Here is a 25693-nt window from a genome sequence, read left to right on the forward strand (position 1 = left end):
CTCAGGACTGAAGACCACAACAACAACAACTTGATGCCTCGGAATGTGTCCAATCAACCGATCCCTTCTTCTAGTCAAATTGTGCCACAAATTTCTTTTCTCTCCTATTCCATTCAGTACCGCCTCATTAGTTACCTGATCTACCTGTCTAATCTTCAGCATTCTTCAGTAGCACCACATTTCGAAAGCTTCTATTATATTCTTGTTGAAACTGTTTATCATCCGTCTTTCACTTCCATACAAATACTTTCGGAAAAAGACTTCCTGACACTTAAATCTATACTTGATGTTAACAAATTTCTCTTCTTCAGTTACATAACCTATAATTTATAAATTGTGAATTGAAACATATATTAATATTATATGCTATCGAAGTATTCATTTATTGAATAAGCAGTGTGGTATTTGCCTCTTGACAACTCTTCACCTTCAAGTTCTGCTGGATTCTGCATTATGTTTATTTCCCTGGCATTATTAACTGTACATTAACAATTCACAGCAGTATGGACAGGTTTACCATTGAAGGTTTGGCCAATATGGAGTTCTGTATGGGTTCAATGAATACAATGAAAGAGTGACACAACTGCTGTATGCTGAGTTATTCTTGCATAAACAATGACAAAGACCACATTTCAGTATGTAAGTGCCTTCTCTGTTTTTATGATTGCTTATTACAGGTTTCTCCATAATTGGGAGGTAGTTTTTATGGAAACTGGGGTAACAAAATTTATTAATCATAATTACATTATTAGTCTGTAATGAGCCACTGGAGACTGCAGTACCTTATACCTTATTCCTCAGAAAATGTTTTTGAACACCCTGGTGTTTGAGTTCATCTTGACCATCAGAAAGATAGGAACAACAGGATTCCTAGTTAGGTGATTGCAGAGTTGTCAATGAAAAATCAAGTAGACGTAATCGACATCTACATCCATACTCTGAAAACCACTCTGAAGTGCATGTCAGATGGCACTTCCCATTGCACTACCCATTAAGTTTTCTTCCCGTTCCATTCACATATGAGTCATGGGAAGAATTAGTGCTTCAGTGCCTATTTGTGTGCTGTAATTAGTCCACTCTTGTCTTTGCCTTCACTATGGTGGCAACATGTAGAAGACTGTAGCATATTCCTACATTTCTCATTTAATACTGGTTCATCTAGATACTTCATAACTAGCCTTCAATGGATGGTTGACATCTATCTTCAAGTATCTGCTGCTTCAGATTCAGAATTTCCGTGATGCTCCCTTATGGTCAACCATTCTGACAATTTTGTCATCCTTCATTGTTGTTTTGCATCTAAAACACATTATCATGATCATAATGTGTGTCCATTATCACCTGTTAGTCCCACACACAAGACAAATATTCTAGAATTGGTCATATGAGAGTTGTGTTTACAATCTCCATTGTAGACTGATCACATTTTTCCAATATCCTACAAGTGAGCTAAAGTCTGCCACCTACTTTACCTATGAGTGAACCTATGTGATCATTCAATTTTATATTCCCACAAATTTTTCCACCAAGTATTTGTATGAATTTACTAATTCCAGATTAAAGCAAGATACCACTCTTTTCACTACATCGAAATCTTATGTATATCTGAATAAGTATTTCTTATGCTTTTTTCAAATATAAAGACAATATTATGAAAAGGATGAATGCTACTCACCATATAGAGGAGATGTTGAGTCACAGGCAAGCACAAGAAATAGGCCACAATACATTTGAGCTTTCAGCCAAAAGACCTTCTTCTAAAGTAGAAAAGACACACACATGCACAACTCACAAACACACATGACCACTGTCTCTGTCTGTCATGCATGTGAACAGCTGCTCGAAACACATGCTGTGCCAAAGATGCAGGCAGATGGGGCGGTCTTACACTGTTTACTGATTCACCTGGTCTTTCATGGGCCCTATGGTAGTAATCAAATGCACATCAACAGCTGTGGGCTACTTGAGCATTATTGTGGATCACGTGAAACCCCTCATGCTTGATGCTTTCCTCAATGGCAATGACATCTTCCATGTTACAATGCAGCTTGTATCAGAGTGCCGAGCTCTGGTTCGATCTGCCAGAGATGGCAGTCATGTGTGCGGAAGGTATTCTTGCTTGTGTGAATGAATGTATGTGTGTTTTCTTTTCTGAAGAAGGCTCTGGCCAAAAGCTGTGTCATAACAGTCTTTTCATTGTGCCTGTCTGCAACTCAACATGTCATCTTTATAGTGACTAGCAATCTGTCCTTCCCTTTTATTGTTGAATTGAATGTATTAAAACTCCTAAATGTCCAGATGGATAAAAACTGAGTTGGCGCTAGCACATGGATAAGTTAACCAAGAAGCTCAATTCTTCCTGCTTTGGACTTAGAAATCAATTTGTCTTAGAAACATCTTTTCCTGATATCCTTAGTTAGTGTAATTGTTTCTCATTGAACTGTTCAGACAATATAGCACTCTGTTGTTTGTGTGAAATGATCCTCTGTCATTATCAAATTATGGATCCACTACAAACTGGATGGAACACTACTTTAGAACTGATATCACATTTCGCAGACTAATGGACAGGAATTGATGCATTGCCAACCATGAATCTTTCAGTAAGAATAAAATGTGGGCTGAACTGCAAACTGAAGCTTCTATGAGCAACATTCTTAGCAGTTGAGCTACTGAGTTACACCACAGTTTGCTGGAAAGTTTCTGTTTTGCCAGCTCCCTTTGATTCCTCCTGCAATGCTAGTTCAGTAAGAAAACTATTAAGGCCCATTCAACTTTGGCATGAGCAATGGCCTAGTTTACTCAGGTGCCTGAAGGAGACATTAGAGAATGAGATACATGATGGATTTCATTTATTCCCTGTTATATTTCAAACATAGTTTAAATGTTGTGTGATGCACTATTTTTTTCTGTGCCTATCACTGATTTGACATGTTATTTTAAGTACTACTCTTTTGCCTCTACTAACAGGTTCCATCAAGCTGCCTCTTCAACCTTCTTCTTAGTTTAGAAACTCCATCACCAGATCCACTAAGTATTGCAGAGCTTGTGAAAGAGGAGCAACCCTTAAAAGCTATTGACTTCTGCTACCATGATGAAAATGAAATGGTCACAGTTTTGGACTGCATTTCTTTGTGTGTGATGGTAGTAGCATATGCTGCAGATTCCGTTCGGGGCCATCAGATGCTTGTAAGTTCTTAAAATTAAGTCCAAAACCTTAATTTATTCTTCATATCCTTAAATTACCAGGAGTCTCAATGTCTGAGTGGTAAGAAAATATTTTGCATTTGGTGCTGTAGTCCATCATTAAGTTTGTGTGACATAACATCAGGTGAAGTGCCATTTGAGCCATTTTTCAACTGTTTTAGCACTGTAGTCAATAGGATCAAACTAAATGACATTCTGTAGTACCTGTCACGTCAGATTTAAATTCTGGATGTATGTTATATTAAAATAGACATTTCAGTAAACTGAATTTTTAAGTGTATTGCATGAAAATCTTAATCTTTCCTCTATGTTGCTAGCATGTATAGTGTTATGCTTAGTAATTGGGATACTGAAACCATAATTTTAAGATGATATTGCAGAAGTAACATCGTATACCATTGTTTAGCAATTTATTGTGAAATAATTTGCCCTGCCAAAGCTAAGGCAGTTCACGCAAATTTATGCTTGGTATAGTATCAAAAATTTCTTGCAGTATCTTATGCAGCATGCTTTACTATAAAATTTTGTTGAGAGGGTCGCCATTGGTTGCAAGAACAAGGTCAGACATTGATGAAGAAGACTGTGTCACAAGAAGTAGATCAAACATAATACACTGTTAAGCAATGTGCCAACTTCAGTTCAGAGATGATAGAAGGTGAGAAATGAGAAGTAAAGATAGCTTAAAGAGGAAGTGAAATGAAAAATTGAAGGAATAATACAATTAATGACCCAGAGTTAATGAGTAAATAATGAAATGGACCCACTGTAAAACCTGCCCCATGCACCCACTCACAGACCCTTACTCCAGCTCCATCAATGGTAAATCAAACAACACCAAAGATATAGCAGCATGTGAAACCTAACGTGTTCCTTACCAACCACAATGAGTTAACTGGATGGTTTTATACATGGGAATAACCTCCACCAAACTGTATATATATACAAAATAGACACAAAAGAACTGTCCACTTGGGAGACACCTAGTATCTAATTGTTCAGCATGCTCTATATGAGTCATAGGACCTGAACGCCAGCTACATCACAGTGACCATTTGGATCCTGCCATTTAATACTAACTTCAGAAATAGAAACTTGCACCAATGTTCATAACACATCATCTTCCTGGTCTTAACTTCCATTAACAGCACCTCACTCGCCTCTCTCCTTTTTCCAAGGTAGAATCTCATTATATATGATTTAACCAAACATTCTAAGTCCGTCGTAACGGGCAAGATGTCCGTACCGCCCTGCAGCCAGGCGACTAGCGCGAGTTTTGGTGTTCTCGTAAAGATAAGTCATTTTAGATTATAAAACATATAGATTAGTACTGAATACGTGGTAAATAAGTGTATTAGTGTGCCGTTTAAGTCTACCATTAAAGGTTTCATTTTTCTTTACGTAATATAGCAGAAAACACGAAAAGACCGTACAGTCGTATTTTCTGTTTACGTTCTGCTGAAGCAAATCTATAGAATTTCGTTTAGTTGTTCCTTGCTCTCTCCAGCAATTTAACTTAGCGTACCTCTTCATTATTTAACTAGCATTTCCGGAAAGTAGCGTAAAGTTTAAGTTGTTGTTTCAGAAACTTTGCACTTTTGTTTTTGTTTACACACAGTTGCGTAAACAGTTGCGTATAGGCCAAATTTGTGTAACCATATTTTCGTGTTTATCTGTAATTTAACTGACTTATTCTTAATAAACTATTACGTTTATCATGAGTGAAAAGTGCTTGACTTGCCGTAGAATTGTTAGGTCGGGGCTTTGGTGCGATGGGTGCTGTAGTTTTTTCCATGTGGGTGACTGTAGTGGCGTGGGAATAGGGGAAGTAAATGAGACTCATCAGTGGTTTTGTAGGATTTGTAGTAGAGATAGGAAGATACTAGAACAGGAGGGGAAAATTGCCGCCCTTCAGGCTGAGTTAGACAAGGCCAGGGGAGATCTTGACAGGTTAAGGAGGGAGAAGGGTAAAGAGAGGTGGGAAGTGGCAACAGGCAACAGGAGGAACAGGCCTAGAACTTTGTCTGACAGCTTTATGGTGAACGTGGAAAATAGATTTGACCTGTTGCTTCAGTTAGAAGCTGGTGAGCCTCAAGCAGTTGCAGGTGTAGACAGGGCACAACAAACTTTCAGCAGCAAATTGAAAAGTAAGAATGTAGGGAAATCAGTAAAGAGAAAGAAAGTGTTGTTGTTAGGTAGTTCCCATGGAAGAGGTGTTGGCCAACTTTTGCAGGATGAACTAGGATCAGAATACCAGGTCACCAATTTTTTTAAACCTAGTGCTGGTCTGGAGCAGGTGACAGAGGATTTAGGATCACTTTGCAAAGATTTCACTAAGGAAGACACCGTGGTTATAGTGGGTGGGGCAGGTAACAGTATTGACAGAGATCCTGGGTACAGTATAGAGTGTGACCTGGCGAAGATTGCGTCAGCATCGAAGCATACTAGTGTTGAGTTTGTATCTGTTCTTGGGCGCCATGACCGACCTCATTTGAACTCTTCTGTCAAGAGAGTTAATTTGGAGCTGGAACGGCTGCTCATGTCGGGTGCGGGGTCACACATTGGTGTGGTTCCTGTTGATTCTCTCAGTAGGTGGGATTATACTAGGCATGGCCTTCACCTCAACAGGAAGGGGAAGGGTAAATTGGCTGGGGAAATAGCAGGAAAGTTAAAGGGGGGAGGCACTATCATGAGTGGTAAAATACCAGTGGTTATAGGATTCAGAAAAGACCCTTTTTTAGGGTAGGGAGGACAGAAAGAAAGCAAATTTTAAGAGAGGTTAGAACTGAGACAAATCTTCAGTTTGAGAAAGAAATCAAAAAACATAATTCCAGCTTATTACATCAGCATAAACAGCCATTGGTTAAGAATTTTCAACTGTCAGCAGATATTTTAACTCCACCCAATCTTAACTCAGTCAATGAGAAATGTCAGCTATCTTTATTGCATCAAAATATTCGAGGACTGAGAAATAAAATTAATGAACTAACTATCTGCATAGATGAATTAGAGTCTTCAAACCCAGCTGACATAATCTGCCTCTCTGAACATCATGTGACCACTGGTATAGAACTTTTAAGTGTTACAGGGTTTAGGTTAGCATCTCACTTTTGTAGATCAGAAATGGAGAAAGGAGGAGTTGCCACATTCATCAGGAACTGTCATAAATTTAAGAACATAGACATTCATAAATTTTGCCTAGAACAGCATATGGAAGCATGTGCAACAGAATTAGAATTTCACAAAAAACCCTTCATAATATTAAGTGTATATCGAGCACCTGCAGGTAACTTTAATCTGTTTGTCAACCACCTTGAAGCTGTACTGGCCCATTTAACAACCAAAAACAAAGAAATAGTGGTTGCTGGTGATTTCAATGTAGATTTCCTTAAAGACTCTCCCAATAAGAACTTGTTTGAGTTAGTAACACTATCATTCAACTTAATTCCCACAGTAAAGTTTCCCACTAGGATAGCCACTTGCTCACAAACAGCCATTGATAATATCTTTATAGAAAAGTCCAATGAACAAAATTATATTACAAAACCAATAGTCAATGGCCTCTCAGACCATGACATGCAGTTCCTTCTGTTAAATGTTAATACTGAACAGGATATAAAATCTGTTAAATCTGAGCTCAAAAGGGTAATCAGTAAGCCAAAAATTGATTATTTTAGGACACTCCTCAGAGACATTCACTGGACTGATGTTTACAGCGTTCATGGCATGAATGAAAAATATGACATTTTTGCTAATAGAGTGCTTACCTTATTCGAACACTGCTTTCCCCCAAAACTTACCAAGGTTAGAGCAAAGTCTACAAAGAAGCCCTGGATTACTCGAGGAATAGGGGTATCTTGTAAAACAAAAAGAAAACTGTATCTGTCACTCCGAAACATTTCCAATGTTGATGCTATAGCACATTATAAGAAATACTGCAAAATATTAAAGACTGTAATACGGATGTCAAAGCAAATATATTACAAGGAAAAGATGGTCATATCAGATAACAAAATAAAGACAATATGGGATATAGTGAAGGAGGAGACCGGTAGAACCAGGCATGAAGAGGAACAAATAGCATTAAGAGTAAATGATACATTGGTGACAGATGTGTATAGTGTTGCAGAACTTTTTAACAAACATTTTATAACTGTTACTGACAAGATGGGGTTGTCAGGTTCGGTAGATGCTGCTATGGATTACCTTAGACCAGACATTTCAAGTAACTTCCTTAATATGAATTTGACCCTCACTACCCCAACAGAAATAATGTCCATCATAAAATCTTTAAAATCAAAAACATCTAGTGGGTATGATGAAATATCAACAAAGTTAATTAAAGAATGTGATTCTGAGCTAAGTAACATATTAAGCTATCTGTGTAACCAGTCGTTTATTAGTGGAATATTTCCTGAATGGCTGAAATATGCTGAAGTTAAGCCACTGTTTAAGAAGGGAGATAAAGAAATAGCATCAAATTTCTGTCCAATTTCACTGTTGCCAGCATTCTCAAAAATTTTCGAAAAAGTAATGTACAGTCGTCTTTATAACCATCTTATCTCAAATAACATACTGTCAAAGTCACAGTTTGGATTTCTAAAAGGTTCTGATATTGAGAAGGCTATCTACACTTACAGTGAAAATGTGCTTAATTCATTAGACAAAAAATTGCAGGCAACTGGTATATTTTGTGATCTGTCAAAGGCATTTGACTGTGTAAATCACAATATCCTTTTAAGTAAACTAGAATATTATAGTATAACAGGAAATGCTGCAAAATGGTTCAAATCTTATATCTCTGGCAGGAAACAAAGGGTGTTATTAGGAAAGAGACATGTATCAAGCTATCAGGCCTCATCCAACTGGGAACTAATTACATGTGGGGTCCCACAAGGTTCCATTTTGGGGCCCTTACTTTTTCTTGTGTATATCAATGACCTTTCATCAGTAACATTACCAGATGCCAAGTTTGTTTTGTTTGCCGATGATACAAACATTGCAATAAATAGCAAGTCAAATGTAGTCTTAGAAAGATCAGCCAATAAAATATTTGTGGACATTAATCACTGGTTCCTAGCCAATTCTTTGTCACTAAACTTTGAAAAAACACACTACATGCAGTTCAGAACTTGTAAGGGGTGTCCCAAGAGTATATGTCTAACATACGATGACAAGAAGATAGAAGAAGTGGACAGTGTTAAATTCTTGGGATTACAGCTTGATAATAAATTCAACTGGGAGGAGCACACCACAGAACTGCTGAAGCGTCTTAACAAATCTCTGTTTGCAATGCGAATTTTGTCAGACATAGGGGATATAAAAATGAAAAAGCTGGCATACTATGCTTACTTTCATTCCATAATGTCATATGGGATTATATTTTGGGGTAATTCATCAAGCCAAGCTAAAGTTTTCTGGGCACAAAAACGTGCAGTGAGAGTTATATGTGGTGTGAACTCAAGAACATCCTGCAGAAGCCTGTTTAGGGAACTAGGGATACTAACTACTGCTTCCCAATATATTTATTCCTTAATGAAATTTGTAATTAAAAATATATCACTTTTTCAAACCAACAGCTCAATTCATGGAATCAATACTAGAAATAAGAATAATCTTCACAAGGATTTAAAGTCACTTAGTCTTGTACAAAAAGGTGTGCATTATTCAGGAACACACATTTTCAATAACTTGCCAGCAGCCATAAAAATCTTAACAACCAATGAAATTCAGTTTAAGAGAAGCCTAAAGGATTTATTGGTGGCCAACTCCTTCTACTCCATTGATGAATTTCTTAGTAAAACCAACTGATTTGTATATAAGTACAACATAACTTCTGCACAATTTCAGTGCAGTAATGTGTTCATTGAAAATTTGTGTGTGTGTGTGTGTGTGTGTGTGTGTGTGTGTGTGTGTGTGTTAGTATAATCTAACTTCTGCACCATTTCAGTGCAGTAATGTGTTCATTGTAAATAAGTATTACAGTAGTTGTATTACCTTATAAATAAATAAAAAACTTTTTTATTTTAAATTCAGTGCATTAGTATTTGTAAAATTACTCTTAGTGTTCATTAAAAAATGACGATCATTCCACTTGGGACCTGTGGAATGGTACATTAGCTTATTTGTTTTAATTGTAAATATTTGTCATGTATTGTTGTTTTTCTGACATGTTCCACATCCTGGAGGACCTCCTCACTACGGATCAATCGGAATGAAAGTAAATCTAATCTAATCTAATCTAATCAATTACTTTCTTGTATTCATATTTTCTTCCCTCCCTCTCTTCTTCCCCATTTCTTTCCCTTCCTCCTTCTCTCTCTCTCTCTCTCTCTCTCTCTCTCTCTCTCTCTCTCTCTCTCTCCCTCTCCCTCCCTCCCTCCCTCCCTCCCTCCCTCTCCCTCTCCTGTCATAATTACAGTATTTAATATGTTTTTCATTTACAATTATCTTTAAACCCTCTTTACTTCTCTCTCTGTACCTTATGTCATCTCTGAACTGAAGCTGGTATCATGCTTATAAATGTAATATCTTTGACAAGCTAGTCTTTCTGATACCCTTCCTTCATCTTTGCCTCCTCTTGCCCTCACAACAGGTGGATCCCACTCACAATGTTGTCTGCATGAGTGGCTCATCCCTTCTGACCATCCCCAATATAATCTTCACTTCTCCATGAGGAATTCTAAAATCTAGGAATAGTAATTTTTATTTTCAACTTCTAAATGTTTCTGGGGGTAGTGCTTGGAATTTTGCTTCATGGAAGTAAGCCAGTCACTTTCCATGGATTTTAATTGTATCAGTTTTCTCAACTAAGTTTTCCTGCTGATACTACAAATAGTTTGATACTTGTTTCATTATGGCATATCTCATTACAGTGATGTTAACTGACATTAAGGGACTTTGCCAGTAGGCAGTCACCCTCACTCCCATGTTTATGTAAGTTTCATTTGTCACTGTGTTTTGCAAATTTTATTGAGTTTCAGACTAGGAAAGGTATGACAGTATGGCTGTGTGGGACAAAAAGTATGTTAACTACAAACCTATTGATAACGTGTGGTGGGGACACTACCTCACATGAGCTAGTCAGCGATCATTCACATGAAGGAACATGTTTGCTTACCCATAGTCACTGTCTCAACCCCAATTCTCATTCTGAATTTAATATTGATCAGAACCATCTGAGTTTCCTGTGCAATCTTTCCTCACTGCCACAGTCTGCTTTTAATTCCTTTTCCATGTGCTTAATTTTGGCCAATGATGAGACATAGCTCCTACCTTTCACATTGCGCTTGGCATCTTGGAATGTACAGGAGTGTACTTGACCTTTTATCAGTTCTCTTGTTCAGCCTTCCTGATATAAACAGAAGAATATGGTTTGAAAGTTATTACATTAATGCAGACCCATAATTTCATCCCTGAGAACATCTGTTATTTCACCACTACAACTTATTTAAGCTAACTTTGATCCAGGTCCCTACACTGTTAATTTGTTTACCACAGTACCAGTTATTTCATCAGAAAGTATATAGCAAAGAAAATCAAGATGCCACTTCTCTCACTGTCAAACAGATACTGAATGAAGGAATTTTTCCAGATTGTCTTAAATGGCCAGTTAACATAGCCTGTGTATAAAAAAGTGATAAAAACTCCCAATTAACTGCAGACCATTTCAGTAATACCAGCCACATCAAAGATAATACAATGTTACAAGCATAAACAGATAGATAACTATTTTGGAAGCTATAAAATGTTTTATGAACTACTGTTTGAATTCTCACATACCAACCGTAAAAACAATTGCAGCTTATATGAATAATATTTATGAAGGTTATGGAAAAAGATTATCTATGTATGGAGCAGTTGGTGATTTAAGCAAAGCACTTGACTTAATGTCACACAACATAATGATAAAAAAATTAGAATATTATGACATTGGAGATAGATCACTCCATTTAGTCAAATCCTATTTAAGCACTATGCTATGGATTGTATATGCAGGTAAGAAGATGTCAGCTAACAATGTGTAGAGATATGATTCAATTCAGAAAACAATGTTAAGCAACTGAATATTAACTCCTAATTCATAACTTAAACAGTTTAAGCAGCGCAACCCAGGAAAGTTCTCGTGAGGCACAGCGTAACCAGCAGATACCATCATAGCTCAGCCACTTTGCAGGAAATAGTTATAAGTTATATATACACATTCCTCATGAATCAGTCTATCTATTAGTGAAAACCATATCAAAATCACTACAATGGCTCCTGAGCTTAGTCTTCACCTACAGACAGAAAAATGCAGGAGAGGAATTTAATTCATCGTAGTTTAGTCAATTTGCATAAAATATATATAAATTATATACACAAATCTTCCTTGTGAGTCAGTCTACCTGTTAGTGAAAACTGCGTCAAAACTTCTACAGTAGTTCCAGAGATTAGCCTTCACATACAGACAGAAAAAGCATTGGGGCACTTTAATTTGTATGTAGAGAGTCATGCAGAAATAACATTATATATCTTGCCATAATGACTGTGTCTAACCTGTTGAATAATGTCATGTGTGGGTGGGCAAATAATGGAAAGTGATTAGTAATAGCTGCTTGAATAACTGGAAAAATTTGATTGGAAAGAATAGTTATAGGAAATTGGAAGGTAATTTTTAAATCTGTACACATATCCTGGGTGAACTTTAACTGATACCAATATCAACAGACCTTCGGTATCAATACGTTCAAGGTAAGTATTCATAATTTGCATTATGTGCTGCTACACATGAATTCCATTGTGTGTAGTCCTGATTATAACAATCCCAATGCAACATTGCTCCTCCACTGCTCACGCAAATTCCTGTTGTCTGCTCCAAACCTCTTGATGCTGGATCTCGGCGGTGGGTGAAGTGATGAACAGACAGGGGCACCCATCTCACATGTTGTTGTGGTCTTCAGTCCAGAGACCGGTTTGATGCATCTCACCATGCTACTCTATCCTGTGCAAGCTTCTTCATCTCCCAGTACATACTGCAACCTACATCCTTCTGAATCTGTTTAGTGTATTCATCTCTTGGTCTCCCTCTACAATTTTTACCCTCCACACTGCCCTCCTATACTAAATTGGTGATCCCTTGATGCCACAGAATATGCCCTACCAACCTATCCCTTCTCCTAGTCAATTAGGTGACAAATTTCTCTTCTCTCCAATTCTGTTCAATACCTCCTCATTAGTTATGTGATCTACCCATCTAATCTTCAGCATTCTTCTGTAGCACCACGTTTCAAAAGTTTCTATTCTCTTCTTGTCTAATCTGTTTATCATCCACATTTCACTTCCATACATGGCTACACTCCATACAAATACTTTCAGAAACGACTTCCTGACTCCTAAATCTATACTCGATGTTGACAAATTTCTCTTCTTCAGAAATGCTTACCTTGCCATTTCCTGTCTACATTTTATATCCTCTCTACTTCGACCATCATCAGTTATTTTGCTCCCCAAATAGCAAACCTCATTTACTACTTTAAATGTCTCATTTCCTAATCTAATTCCCGCAACATCACCCAATTTAATTCGACTACAGTCCATTATCCTCGTTTTGCTTTTGTTGATGTCCATCTTATATCCTCCTTTCAAGACACTGTCCATTCCGTTCAACTGCTCTTCCAGGTCCTTTGCTGTCTCTGACAGAATTACAATCCAAAGGTCTCTTTAATTTTCCTGTAGGCAGTATTTATCTTACCCCTAGTGATATGTGCCTCTACATCCTTACATTTGTCTACTAGCCATCCCTGCTTAGCATTTTGTACTTCCTGTCGATCTCATTTTTGAGATGTTTGTATTTCTTTTTGCCTGCTTCATTTACTCAATTTTTATATTTTCTCCTTTCATCAATTAAATTCAAAGATTGTGGTCAGAGTCCACATCTGCCCCTGGAAATGTCTTACAATTTAAAACCTGGTTCCTGAATCTCTGTCTTACCATTTTGTAATCTGTCTGAGACCTTCCAGTATCTCCAGGCTTCTTCCATGTATACAACCTTCTTTTATGATTCTTGAACCAAGTGTTAGCTATGATTAAGTTATGCCCTGTTCAAAATTCTATCAGGCGGCTTTTTCTTTCATTCCTTACTCCCATTCCATATTCTCCTACTACGTTTCCTTCTCTTCCTCTTCCTACTATCAAGTTTCAGTCATCCACCACTATTAAATTTTCGTCTCCCTTCCCTATCTGAATAATTTCTTTTATCTCATCATACATTTCATCAATCTCTTCGTCATCTGCGGAGTTAGTTGGCATATAAACTTGTACTGCTGTGGTAGGCTTGGGCTTCATATCTATCTTGGCCACAATAATGCATTCACTATGCTGTTTGTAGTAACTTACCCTCATTCGTATTTTCCTATTCATTATTAAACCTACTCCTGCATTACCTCTATTTAATTTTGTATTTATAACCCTGTATTCACCTGACCAGAAGTCTTGTTCCTCCTGCCACCAAACTTCACTAATTCCCACTATATCTAACTTTAACCTATCCATTTCCCTTTTTAAATTTTCTAACCTACCTGCCCAATTAAGGGATCTGACATTCCACACTCCGATCCGTAGAACACCAGTTTTCTTTCTCCTTATAACAATGTTCTAAGTAGTCCTCGCCCGGAGATCTGAATGGGGGACTATTTTACCTCCGGAATTTTTTACCCAGGAGGACGCCATCATCATTTAACCATACAGTAAAGCTGCATGCCCACAGAAAAAATTATAGCTGTAGTTTCCCCTTGCTTTTAGCCATTTGCAGACTGTTGCCCCTGCAACTACTGAAAAGGCTGCTGCCCCCCTTCAGGAACCACACATTTGTCTGGCCTCTCAACAGATATCCCTCCGTTGTGGTTGCACCTATGGTACAGCAATCTGTATCGCTGAGGCATGCAAGCCTCCACACCAATGGCAAGGTCCATGGTTCATGGGCAGGGGAGGGGGGGGGGGGGATCTCACATATGGGAATTAATTTTACCTTTCTAATAAACTTTTTGTAAGACTTTTATGCACAGCTGAGATACACGCTTTTTAACGGTGCTGGTACAACTGATCCAAGGATATGTCAACCCTGGAATTTTTTCATTCGGAAGAAAACCGGGAAAAACCCAGGAATTTTCTAGAATTCTGGGAATTTTTTAATTTTTTAGTTTTCAGCTAAATTTTTGTAACTTAAACTGGTAAGAACCAATAGTCTAACAAAGGGGTGTTGAAAAAGTCTCTCCACAGTGCCATATAATTGTGAGCCGTGCCTGCCGTATGATTGTTCACCTGCCTGGATTTTTCAATGAAACAGTAAACGCACAACAATACTGCAGTGATATTCTGTGCCCATTCATATGAGAACTTGTGTTAAGTGAAATACTGAACAGTTAGTTTCAACAAGATGGTGCAACTGCGCATACAGCTCACATTTCCGTGTCACTGCTTGCTGATGTTTTTGGTGATCGCATAATTTCACAGGGACTTTGGCCTCCACGATCGCCTGACCTAACACCACCTGACTTTTTCTTGTGGGGTGCAGTGAAAGCAACTGTCTATAAAAACTGTCCAGAATCCATTGATGAATTGAAAACTGCATTATCCACTTTCACTGCTTCTGTTACAGGATAAATGTTACAGCTTGTGTTGGGAAACATGATTAGACGAAGTGAATTGTATATTCAACAACAGGGGGGACACTTTCAACATTTAATCTGAAAATTTGAAAGTAAAAATGAATATTCAATAAATTAATGACTTGTATTTCACTGAGTTCCATTTCGGTATTTCCATTGCGGCATACGGCACATGCGGCTAACAATCATACGGCACTGTGGAGAGAGTTTTTTAACACCCTGTACAATAACAAAACACAGTGCTCCTACAAGCGTCTGCCAACAGCAAATTGTGTCAAAGTCTTTAGGAAGACTATGCAATGCTTCATAACAACAAATTGCTTCCAATGAGCGTGACGTCACAACTTCTTTCAGTAGATTCATTTGAGCAGTTGCGAGTGAGCTCATGTGCATGCGCTGTAAAACTGCATATGAGTAGTATCTTCTCCTTCAATTGGCTACAGAAGTGTGGCAGTTAGCTGTATAAGCAATAGCAGCTAGCAGCCAGATTCTACTGGTGTGCCTAAGCTGCCGGATTCATGCATGGGCAACAGGCCGGATCAAGGGGGTAGTTTGCAAACCAGGGATCTGCCCCGGGTGGCAATATGTGGTTGGCTGTGGGGGGGGGGGGGGGGGGGGGTCACCAAATCAAATTCATATTCTCGAGAAAAAGACCTGGTTTCACAAACCGCCTATCATCCAGCACACATTGATCTATCGATTATTCGTATGGTTTTGAAATGCATCCCTGTTGGTTTTTGAACATTTTTGAACAAATACTATGTTGATTTCTGAATGAATCATAAGTTTATTTTTGAATGCATGCATACTGTACATGATGTCTCTGCCAAGGGAATCCCTATGGCATCTAGAAATAAACTTTCCTGCAGACGAAAGGGGATGGAGCTATATGAGCTGAGAGGAATAAAGGTGAATGGGTGAATGCCAATGTGGTTGACGGTTTGCAAATGATTAGCATTATAATAATTACTAGCGAAATCCTTAGATTCAGACTACCAGAGTAGAAATAAACAACTAACACTAACAACAGGTAAGAAATATTACGTATTATCATCTCGGTGTATCCAAGAAAATGAAATTTTGACAAATGTTTGGTCAGACCACTACACAAGTAAGGGCCAGCTGTATGGTCCCTGGCTAGCAGCTGCTAAAGTTCTATTCTGGGAGTAGCACGGAAAATCCATTGTATGAACATGTAATAATGCTTAACCGGAGAATAAATGCGGGATAACTAAACCAGTGATTGCTGCAGGGTTTCTGAGATTAACCGGAGAACAACTTTTGACACTGGCGGGAATAATTACAGAATTAGTGATGAGAAGATCATTTGTTACAACAAGGATGGAGAAGAAATGGGGACATCACACAAATTATGGAAGAATATGACGATTCCAAATTTATATAAAAATTTCGTACTATCACTTTTCGATCCCATGCTTCAGAAGCTAGAGCGTATGAATGAAATGTGAATCTGTTTCCTAATACATAACCTTTTGCTTGTAGTAGACCTTATAGGCATTAAATATTGGTACTTCGTGAATTATACAGGGTGATTCAAAAAGAATACCACAACTTTAGGAATTTAAAACTCTGCAACGACAAAAGGCAGAGCTAAGCACTATCTGTCGGCGAATTAAGGGAGCTATAAAGTTTCATTTAGTTGTACATTTGTTCGCTTGAGGCGCTGTTGACTAGGCGTCAGCATCAGTTGATGCTAAGGTGGCGACCGCTCAACAGAAAGCTTTTTGTGTTATTGAGTACGGCAGAAGTGAATCGACGACAGTTGTTCAGCGTGCATTTCGAACGAAGTATGGTGTTAAACCTCCTGATAGGTGGTGTATTAAACATTGGTATAAACAGTTTACAGAGAATGGGTGTTTGTGAAAAGGGAAAAGTTCTGGACGGCCGAGAACGAGTGATGAAAATGTAGCACGCATCCAGCAAGCATTTGTTCGCAGCCCAGGAAAATCGACTCACAGAGCTAGCAGAGAGCTGCAAATTCCACAATCAACTGTATGGAGAGTCCTACGAAAAAGGTTAGTTACGAAACCTGAACGTCAACTACCCGAGGCGATGGATCGGCCGCCAGGCAGCCCGTGCCAGAGCACTTCATCACTGGCCTCCAAGAAGCCCTGATCTTACCCCCTGCGATTTTTTCTTATGGGGGTATGTTAAGGATATGGTGTTTCAGCCACCTCTCCCAGCCACCATTGATGATTTGAAACGAGAAATAACAGCAGCTATCCAAACTGTTACGCCTGATATGCTACAGAGAGTGTGGAACGAGTTGGAGTATTGGGTTGATATTGCTCGTGTGTCTGGAGGGGGCCATATTGAACATCTCTGAACTTGTTTTTGAGTGAAAAAAAAAACCTTTTTAAATACTCTTTGTAATGATGTATAACAGAAGGTTATATTATGTTTCTTTCATTAAATACACATTTTTAAAGTTGTGGTATTCTTTTTGAATCACCCTGTATTATGTCCTGTTATAAAAATGACTATTTGTGCCAAAACAGTCTCATTTATTTGGCATGTGTTAAAATTGCTGCAATATTAGGTAGGTCTGTTTCATTTTATCTAGCAGACAGTGAGAAAATACACGTAATCAGATTGAGTAAACATACCAGTCTTAAATACTATTTGTTTTAACAGCTTTTTCAGTATTAGACAACAACATTTCGTTTTTTCATGTAGCAAAATGTTTGACAGTCTTTTTTGGGATAATAAATTCTTTCCCAGAAACAAAAGCATGTCATATAAAGCTGGAGCAAGATTAGAGGGAAAAAAATGCTAGGACTTAATGATTGAAGAAATGTGTACTGTTGTGCTTGCCTCTTGTCTTTACTGGTTATTTGTGTCCTATATTTAATTTGATGTCACTCAAAACAGATAGTTATTAGCTAATAGGCAATGGAGAGTGCAAATTTTCTGAAGAGTTCTTGTTCTCCCAGTTGCAAATAATCCCATCCACTATTAATTGCGAGTTTTTTTTTTAAGAGGGGCCGGATGTCAAACCGGCCAAGTGGTAGCAGTAGAGGCACCATAGAACATTCAATTTCCACTGCCCTGAATATAGTTGGATGGCACTCATAACAAAATATTACACGTTTGAGTTCCACAGAGCGAAATACAGTGACATGCGATAGAAGAATGCTGCACGAAGAGGCGTGGCACTGCACTTTGGAACACTTAAGAGCAAATAACATGTCTTACATTTGCTTGAACATATATGTTTTATGTATCAGACTCTACAGAAAGATGTGCACTACGAATTGAACATATTTTTGAAAAGTTGATTTTTTAAAATTTTTGACATCCTGCATCAAACACTCGAGAGAGAGACAGGGGGGGGGGGGGGGGGGGGTGCCACTATCTAGTATTGCCCCGGTTCGGAAATATCGTAGATCGGGGACTGATGCACAAAGCAGTCTAAGTTGTAGTGGGGAGGTGGGTAGTCTGCACGTGACCCGTGTTTACGTTTAGTGATTTTGCTGTGTCCTCTTTGTTTATTGCTCTCACGTCAAATGAAAACAAAATTAATTTCTTTGGCTGGGAGCTATCAGGTGAATTAAAATACATTCACATAATTACAGTAGAATAAATTATGTTGTTAGTTTCAAATTTTATTTTATTTCCACCTTTCTGACAGTCTAGCATTAATCACCCTGCAGAACAATGAAGTTATTTTTTTCAGTTTGCTGAAGAAATTTGGCTTTGATTAGTCAATTTATTCGAAACAAAGTGTTTAATTCTGCACTATTGGCTAGTTTCAACTATTCAATGCATTTCTTTCAAGTGCACGTTTTCATCTAGCACCTATTGCAGTATGCAATAATAAAGAACCAAATATGAGAAAATACAGTACTGGTACTACAAGAAAATTTACATCCGAATCTGGACTTATGGATGTGCACTTACGACAAATTTTAGTATGGTTCATGAAATTCTGTTGCTCTTGGGTATCCTCTAATGTCTTGTTTCTTGTATGACATAATGTAAGATCTTTTAATGTTTTACACGTACGAACATATGGGCTTCCTATGTCATCATAGCTGCGCAAGTGCGGTAACACCTGTGTTATCTGACACTCTCTGGCAATCACTGAAATTAACCTATTAAATAGGTTGCAGGAAAATATTGCGAACTGTTGTTTGAAAAGCATGACTTTCAAAGTAAATGTCCTTTTACACAAGATGAACAATTTTTTCAAGAAGGAATGATGAATTTCTTAAATCACAGAGTGTTTGACTCTCATTTAAAAATCAACTCTTTGAGGACAACCATTTAGAATAATTTTGAGCCCAGAAGATAAGACATTTATGTCATTGTTAAAAATTTTATGGGCACATTTGTGTGATGTATCTTAAAGTGTAAATTGCGCAAAAAAAATCAACGTAAAAAAAATATCTGAAAGCCTAGCTTCTCTTGCAGCTTATTAATCTTTGAGATCAATATTATATGTGAAACTCTTCTTTTCTTGTAGAAACACTATGTATATTAATTTAAAGCATTAATTTTTCCTATCTGTATATTTGTGCTACTTAACAGTGATGTTGCTATTGGCTGACTACATAACGTGTCCTATGCTCTGAATAGCCGCTGACATAGGCTGGCGAGGTCACGTGACATGAATTATGATTGGCTTACAAAAGCGCATCGCAATCTTGATTTCAATGCTGCCGAAAGTAACATAGAGTGTTTGGTGGAATTCAAATTTATACTTTCGTACTACAAAAATATGCAATGTACATGTTGCTGCACATCAGACATCTTTCCAAAACATGTTTTTTTACCTGAGTTTAGATTTCTAAAGGCCAGAAAATTCTACACCAGTGTATAAAACCATAATCATTCAAAGGATTGATAAATTTTACAGTTCCGAAAAAAGGATAGTGTCACTTAGTGTGGAAAAAGTGTATTTTCATCTGGGAGAAAGCGTATTTTTAACCGGGTAAAACCTGGGAATTTTTTTTCCTTGTCCATGTACACACCCTTCTTAGGCATTGTGTGTATATAGCTTACCTGAATAAAAAGAAAAGAATGAAAAAAAAATGTGATTCATCATAATTGCCTCCCACTGTGCACAGACGTCATATGCAGATGCACAGTGTCTGAGCTTATTTGCCTTTTTGAGCATTGATAATCTTGGCCAGTAAGAGTGTAGCCTTTATTTTTGACCATTAGAGTTATCCTGAATGGCTATCAATTTATATGGGCATGTCTGCTTCTTTTGACACAGACATATATAAAGCCAAGCACAGAAAATTCATGTTACGTGAAGTAGTTCCATTCTTAATTAATCATGAGCACACCCACATTGTTCTAGCCCTTTCAGACCCCCACCCAAACTTGAAATGAAAATTTTGAAATAAATGCATTTTTGTAACTAAAAAAATTATAGAATCGTGGACCAATTGCCTAGAAAATTTTATTTTTTACTTTTGATACAAATTTTGAACCCACATGATTGTGTGGGTCGGGATTATCTTACATATTTATGTCATTTCTTATAGTGATATTCACGAAAGCAATTACTGTCTTTTGACAAACACAAATAAATATTACACTTCAGACATCTTGTTCTCGTCCTCTTCTTGCAATTTTTTTGCCTGCAGCAATGAGCTGAAGGCAAATCGTCAACAGTTGGCCAGTGATGATATCCGTCTAGCTGCTTCTCATCACATGGTGTGTGTGCTGGTTTGTACATTTTATTTGGTGGCTCTTCATCGGATTCACTTTCATGTTCCTGTCCTGAAGAAGAAGAAGAAATTAGCTCTTCCCCAATCACTTGTCGGAATCCAAGAAGATCTAAAGTGTTTTTCTTTTGTACTTTATTGACTTTGCATTCAACTTTGTATTGTAACCAGGAATTGACGCAAGCCAAATCAAGTAAACCAATCAAAACTTTTAAAGTCCACTTTTTTGTCTTCAAGAAAGTCCTGTAGGTCTCCATCATTTGATCGCAGAGGTCTACTCCTCCCATACACAGGTTGTACTTCACTACAACTGCAGGACATGGCACTAAGATGTACTTCTTTTCTGGTTTACTCCATTTCTCAACATTGTTTACAGGTTCACATCCTGTACAAGTAGAGGCAAGGGTCACAGCTTTTGAATCTTTCCACTGGACAATGACTATTTTATCATCATCACTGCAGAATTCTTCCATATTTCCGCTCTTCAGTCTTCTTTCTTCTGTCAGGTGAACGGGTTTCACTCTGTTTTTCATTATGGTTCCTGTTTCTTCCAGCCCTAGGTCAAGTAACTGTTGCAAAAAAGGCAAAGCTGTAAAATATCTGTCAAAATATAGTCTTGCACCTTGAGGTAATGTTTGAGCAAGGCAAAGTATTACAGATGGCCCAAGACCAAGGGCAACATCTGGCAGAGGAGTTGATTTACCTTGATAAAATTCAAAATCAAGTACTAAACCTTTTGTTGTCGCCAAAACAAAGTTTTTAATTCCCAAAGGGCACGGTTTGTTTGGAACATACTGAGACAATGTGCAGCGTGCAGTAAATGGTACCATTTGCTCATCAATGGAATAATCATTTTCAGAGGGGCGTGGAAGTCTCAAACAAGCACTGTGTACAACATTAATTGCAGGTTGTACTTTCCACAATCTATTAGTTTCTTATTCACGTGGAATTTGTTAGTGTCCACAACATGCAGTGCTGTTCTGAGAGTGAAGAACCTGTCTCTAGGCATACAATCTGCAATAGTTGGCATACGCAATGACTTCTGCCAGTACATACGTGTATGAGGATATCTAATGCATCCCATAAGTACATGCATGCCATACAGCTTTTTTATCTCTTGAGGATTTGTATGAAGCAACTTCCCTTTTTTCGAAAAGTAGCAACTGTTAGTGCAGTCAGATGCTAACTGAAAAATATCTTCTGGGTAGTACTCACTGAAATACGTCATTGTAGTATTAATTTCCTGTCCTACCTCACTCTCTGAGTGCGCAAAAATTTGGAGGTGAATGGTCTTTTTCTCCAAATGGACAAACGACGATGTGTTTCCACTGTTTTTTTAGAATTCTTTCTACTGTGTTGACTGAGAAAATTGTCCTGAACTTCTGGAGCAACTGGTAGTATTGTTGCAGAAGCATTGTTACAATTTTCCTCCTCGTCAGAAGATTCAGAGCTTTCTCCAAGTCTAGGTTTGATTGTTGGAAGACTCCAAGTTGTATCTAACAATTCGTCATCACTACTGAAGACTTCCACTTCAGAGTCATCTAATATGGCTAGAATTTCCTCGTCAGTAAGCCCTAAAACAAAACAAACAAACGAACTGTGAAAATAATGCGTAAAAACAATAGTAAAATGACTTATCTATTCCATAATCTGTTCCGAATCGTAACCACAAACATCGACCGAAAACGACCATATGCCGGTAAAATAGTCCCAACACGCACAACTGTGCGTGTGGATGTTACAGTCATTGTAGCTATGGAAGTATTCAAATAATTGTGGCAGATATATTTTATTTACTTCTGTACACCTTTCAGAATCTCTAACACATTTTTCCAAATGTCAAAACTCAATAAATAAAGCACAATAAACATTTACCTCGACAGACATGCTTCCGACCCACCATCTTCAAAATTACTAAGGATTAAGACACAATATCTTGCATCTGTAACGAGATATCGATATAAATTGAGTTGTACATGAAACAGCGATTCCTGCTCGCTCTTGTGACTTGAAACTTAACTGCATAGCAGAATAATATGATACTGCAACGCAAATAAACCGCACCCACACAATTGTGCCTATCGGGTCCGAAAGGGCTAGCACATGCACAGTGAACACATTGTAGCCAGGTTTCGTATGTTTTTGCACTTTGTTTTTGGGTGTCTTTTGTACAGTTGCATTACATAAAGTTTCTGTAGTGTCCTTTCCACATACTATACACATAACATAATAAAATACAAATACAGCTGTGAAATACACTTATTCTATTCATTTTCTGACATGCCATTATCATCACTTATATACATTGTAGTCTGAACATATTTTCTCCTCTTTTTATACATAGTGTCACTGCTTGTCCTTTTGTTTTTATTTTTGTTACATTATTCAATTCCAATTATATGAGTACATGTTTTACTCTCATTTGGTTATACATTCTTTTTATAACATTCCTACAATAATAGATTCTGTATTCATTTATGACAAAGATTGGAATATATTTCATTTTGATTTACAATGACTTCTTTTTGGAGCATATTTATCAATTCCAATTAAAGAAGTAAACAATAGTCACCACAATAGATAACTATACACCACTCAGATATCTTCACTTGGCCTCACCTCTCTAGCATTCTCCAGGAAGGATCTACACAGGACAGAGTTGAGGAAATTCCATGGAAGGGTATTTATGTGCTCAGTTACGTCTCATTGAGACTTAACTATGATCCCAAGAGCAAAATAAATTATTGTTTATAAACAAAACTCAAATCTGATGATACCAATTGTATCAAATACTTATTCTGTGTTGGAAAGTGCATCTCAGTATTTACTTGTTATGTTCATTGTATAAAGGACAACCATTCCATGTGCTGAGGTATACAGAGTTGTACCATGAACAATGAGCATAAAACAGTGTTGACATAAGTAACATACGTGCATAAAAATTTCAATGTAATTCACGTGTTTGATGCTTCCATGTGAAGTTGACACCCACAGCAGTTAGGTTTCGACCCCTTGATTATTTGGTAGTACTCAACCTTAGTTCAGCAGCATGATATGTGATGTACTGCAACTGTTTTCTTCTTCACATACTTTCACACTATCACATTCATATGTATCATAAACTTATAACTATATTTACTTGTGGTGTGGTCCTTTCTTCCTTTCTTATGTTTATACAGTACCTAACACTCTATAAGCATTTATCATCATTTTAGGATGTGTCGATGCCTCGTTCCCTTGGAGGGGGGGGATGTGATACTAACTTAAAACTGAATCTTCATAGATAATACCTTTTTCATATATTCATTCGTTTCAGTGCAGTTGTGCTATCACAAAAATTATTTAATGTTATGTTTGTGTCTCTACTTACCTCATAAATCTGAAAGATTGTATTATAGGCATGGTGCAACCTCTTATTAAGTTTGCCACTTATAATGTACTTTTCTGGTCCATCAAGTATAATTAGTGTGCACACTTTCAGTACTTAAATTCGTAAATATTGTACATATATGAATATAATGTATATAGTAGCGTAGCTGACGTAAGAATCTTGTAGTTTATCACTCCTTTCCCATGTATATAATCCCTTAGCTTATCTTTGTATGTGCTTATTGTATAGATAGTCATACTTGTAGCATAGACTCTCCCTTAATGTTCTATGTCCCTGTTTATTCAGTAAGCTTTACAAATGCAATTGCAGGCTGTAGTTCATCAGGTTTGTTTGTTTTGGGTGCTCTAACACTCCCAGCTGTGCCTGTCTGGAGCTCACGTGCTTGCAGTTTGTTGACTAGCTGGCTCCTCAATGCACATGCACTGCATCACTCTGATACCAGTTGTATATTGCATTGCATGCTAATGTGCGTTTCACAAGTTTGTTTATTTGTTTACAACTGGGCTATGCACAACGCAAAGTGTGGTATTTAGAATATCATTGTCTCTAGACACATAAAAGTAAAATTCTTCCTTGTTACAACCACTCATTTTATTGTTTACACATTTGACATATAAGAAAAAACACAAACAAAAATACTCCTTACCTCTAACAACATAAATTCTGGAATGTAACTTTCCAGCATCCTAAATCTAATATTATTATACATTTATACAACTTAGAGGGTATACATCCCTCCAATATATAAATGTTCTCAAATCTTTGTGTGGGTAAAGGTCCTTGTCTTTACCCATGTTCATGTGTGCCAATTTGTACGCTCCCGGGTAGGGAAATTTAGTAATTATGTATTGTCCAGTGTATAGTAATTGCCACTTATGGTTCAGTTTTCCAATTTTTGTGGACTTGGGATGTGTTCTAAGTAACACCTTTTGTCCTATATAAAATTGTATTGTACATTTCAGCTTTCTGTCATAAATTCCTTTCCTATATTTAGCCCATGTTTCAAGGTTGATTACTGCTTGTCGTATTTTATCATTCGGTGATAATTCTTACATCAGTATCTTGGGCAAAGGTTTCTGTCACTTGTCTATGTGTTTGCAATTGAACATCAACTCATTTGGTGTAAATCCAGTTGATGTATGAGGAACGTTGTTAACAACCTGTAACAAGTGAGTGACATATTCAATCCACTTGGTATGTTTATGAGGTATACAGGTCCTCACAAACCTGTTGAATTCCTTAAACAACCTTTCTATGGGGGATACTTTGGGATGAAATTTGGATACTAAAATGTGTTTGATTAGGTTGGAATCTAAAAACTCTCTTTCATTTACATCCAACAAAATATGACACATTATATGTTAACATGACTTCTGGTTTTCCTTCTCTTGCAAGATAATCCACTTTGATTCATCTTATAATTCAACTGGCTGTACTGTTCTGTACAGGTCCAGCCCATCCAATGATACTTTTTCTAGAGGTTTTTTTAGCCACAATGGGATGTAGTTCTATCTGTTTGGAGTTGTTAGATTGTTTTTCTTTCTGGCAGACAGTAAATTTTCTTGCCACCTATACTAGACTTTGCCTAAGGTTGGGGAAATAACAATATTTACCTATTTTGTCAATGTATTTTGCACTGGAGTAATGGCCCCGAGTATTGTGTGTGTATAAGATAAAAACATCCACATATTCCTCTGGCACACACACACCATTGTTCTTGTTCAGGATGGGTCTTATGGAACAGAACAACT

General features: G+C 37.4%; 1 protein-coding gene across 1 annotated transcript in view; it reads left to right on the plus strand.

Moving 5' to 3' along the window:
• LOC126194994 (protein unc-80 homolog) overlaps positions 1 to 25693 on the plus strand; it is a 1036886-nt gene that overhangs the window by 799837 nt on the left and 211356 nt on the right. The window contains exon 48 of the mRNA XM_049933411.1: positions 2971 to 3189. Within this exon, the coding sequence (XP_049789368.1) occupies positions 2971 to 3189 (219 nt within the window). The remainder of the gene's footprint in view (positions 1 to 2970; positions 3190 to 25693) is intronic.

Source organism: Schistocerca nitens, chromosome 7 (assembly GCF_023898315.1).
Source record: "Schistocerca nitens isolate TAMUIC-IGC-003100 chromosome 7, iqSchNite1.1, whole genome shotgun sequence".
Classification (NCBI taxonomy): Eukaryota; Metazoa; Arthropoda; class Insecta; order Orthoptera; family Acrididae; genus Schistocerca; species Schistocerca nitens.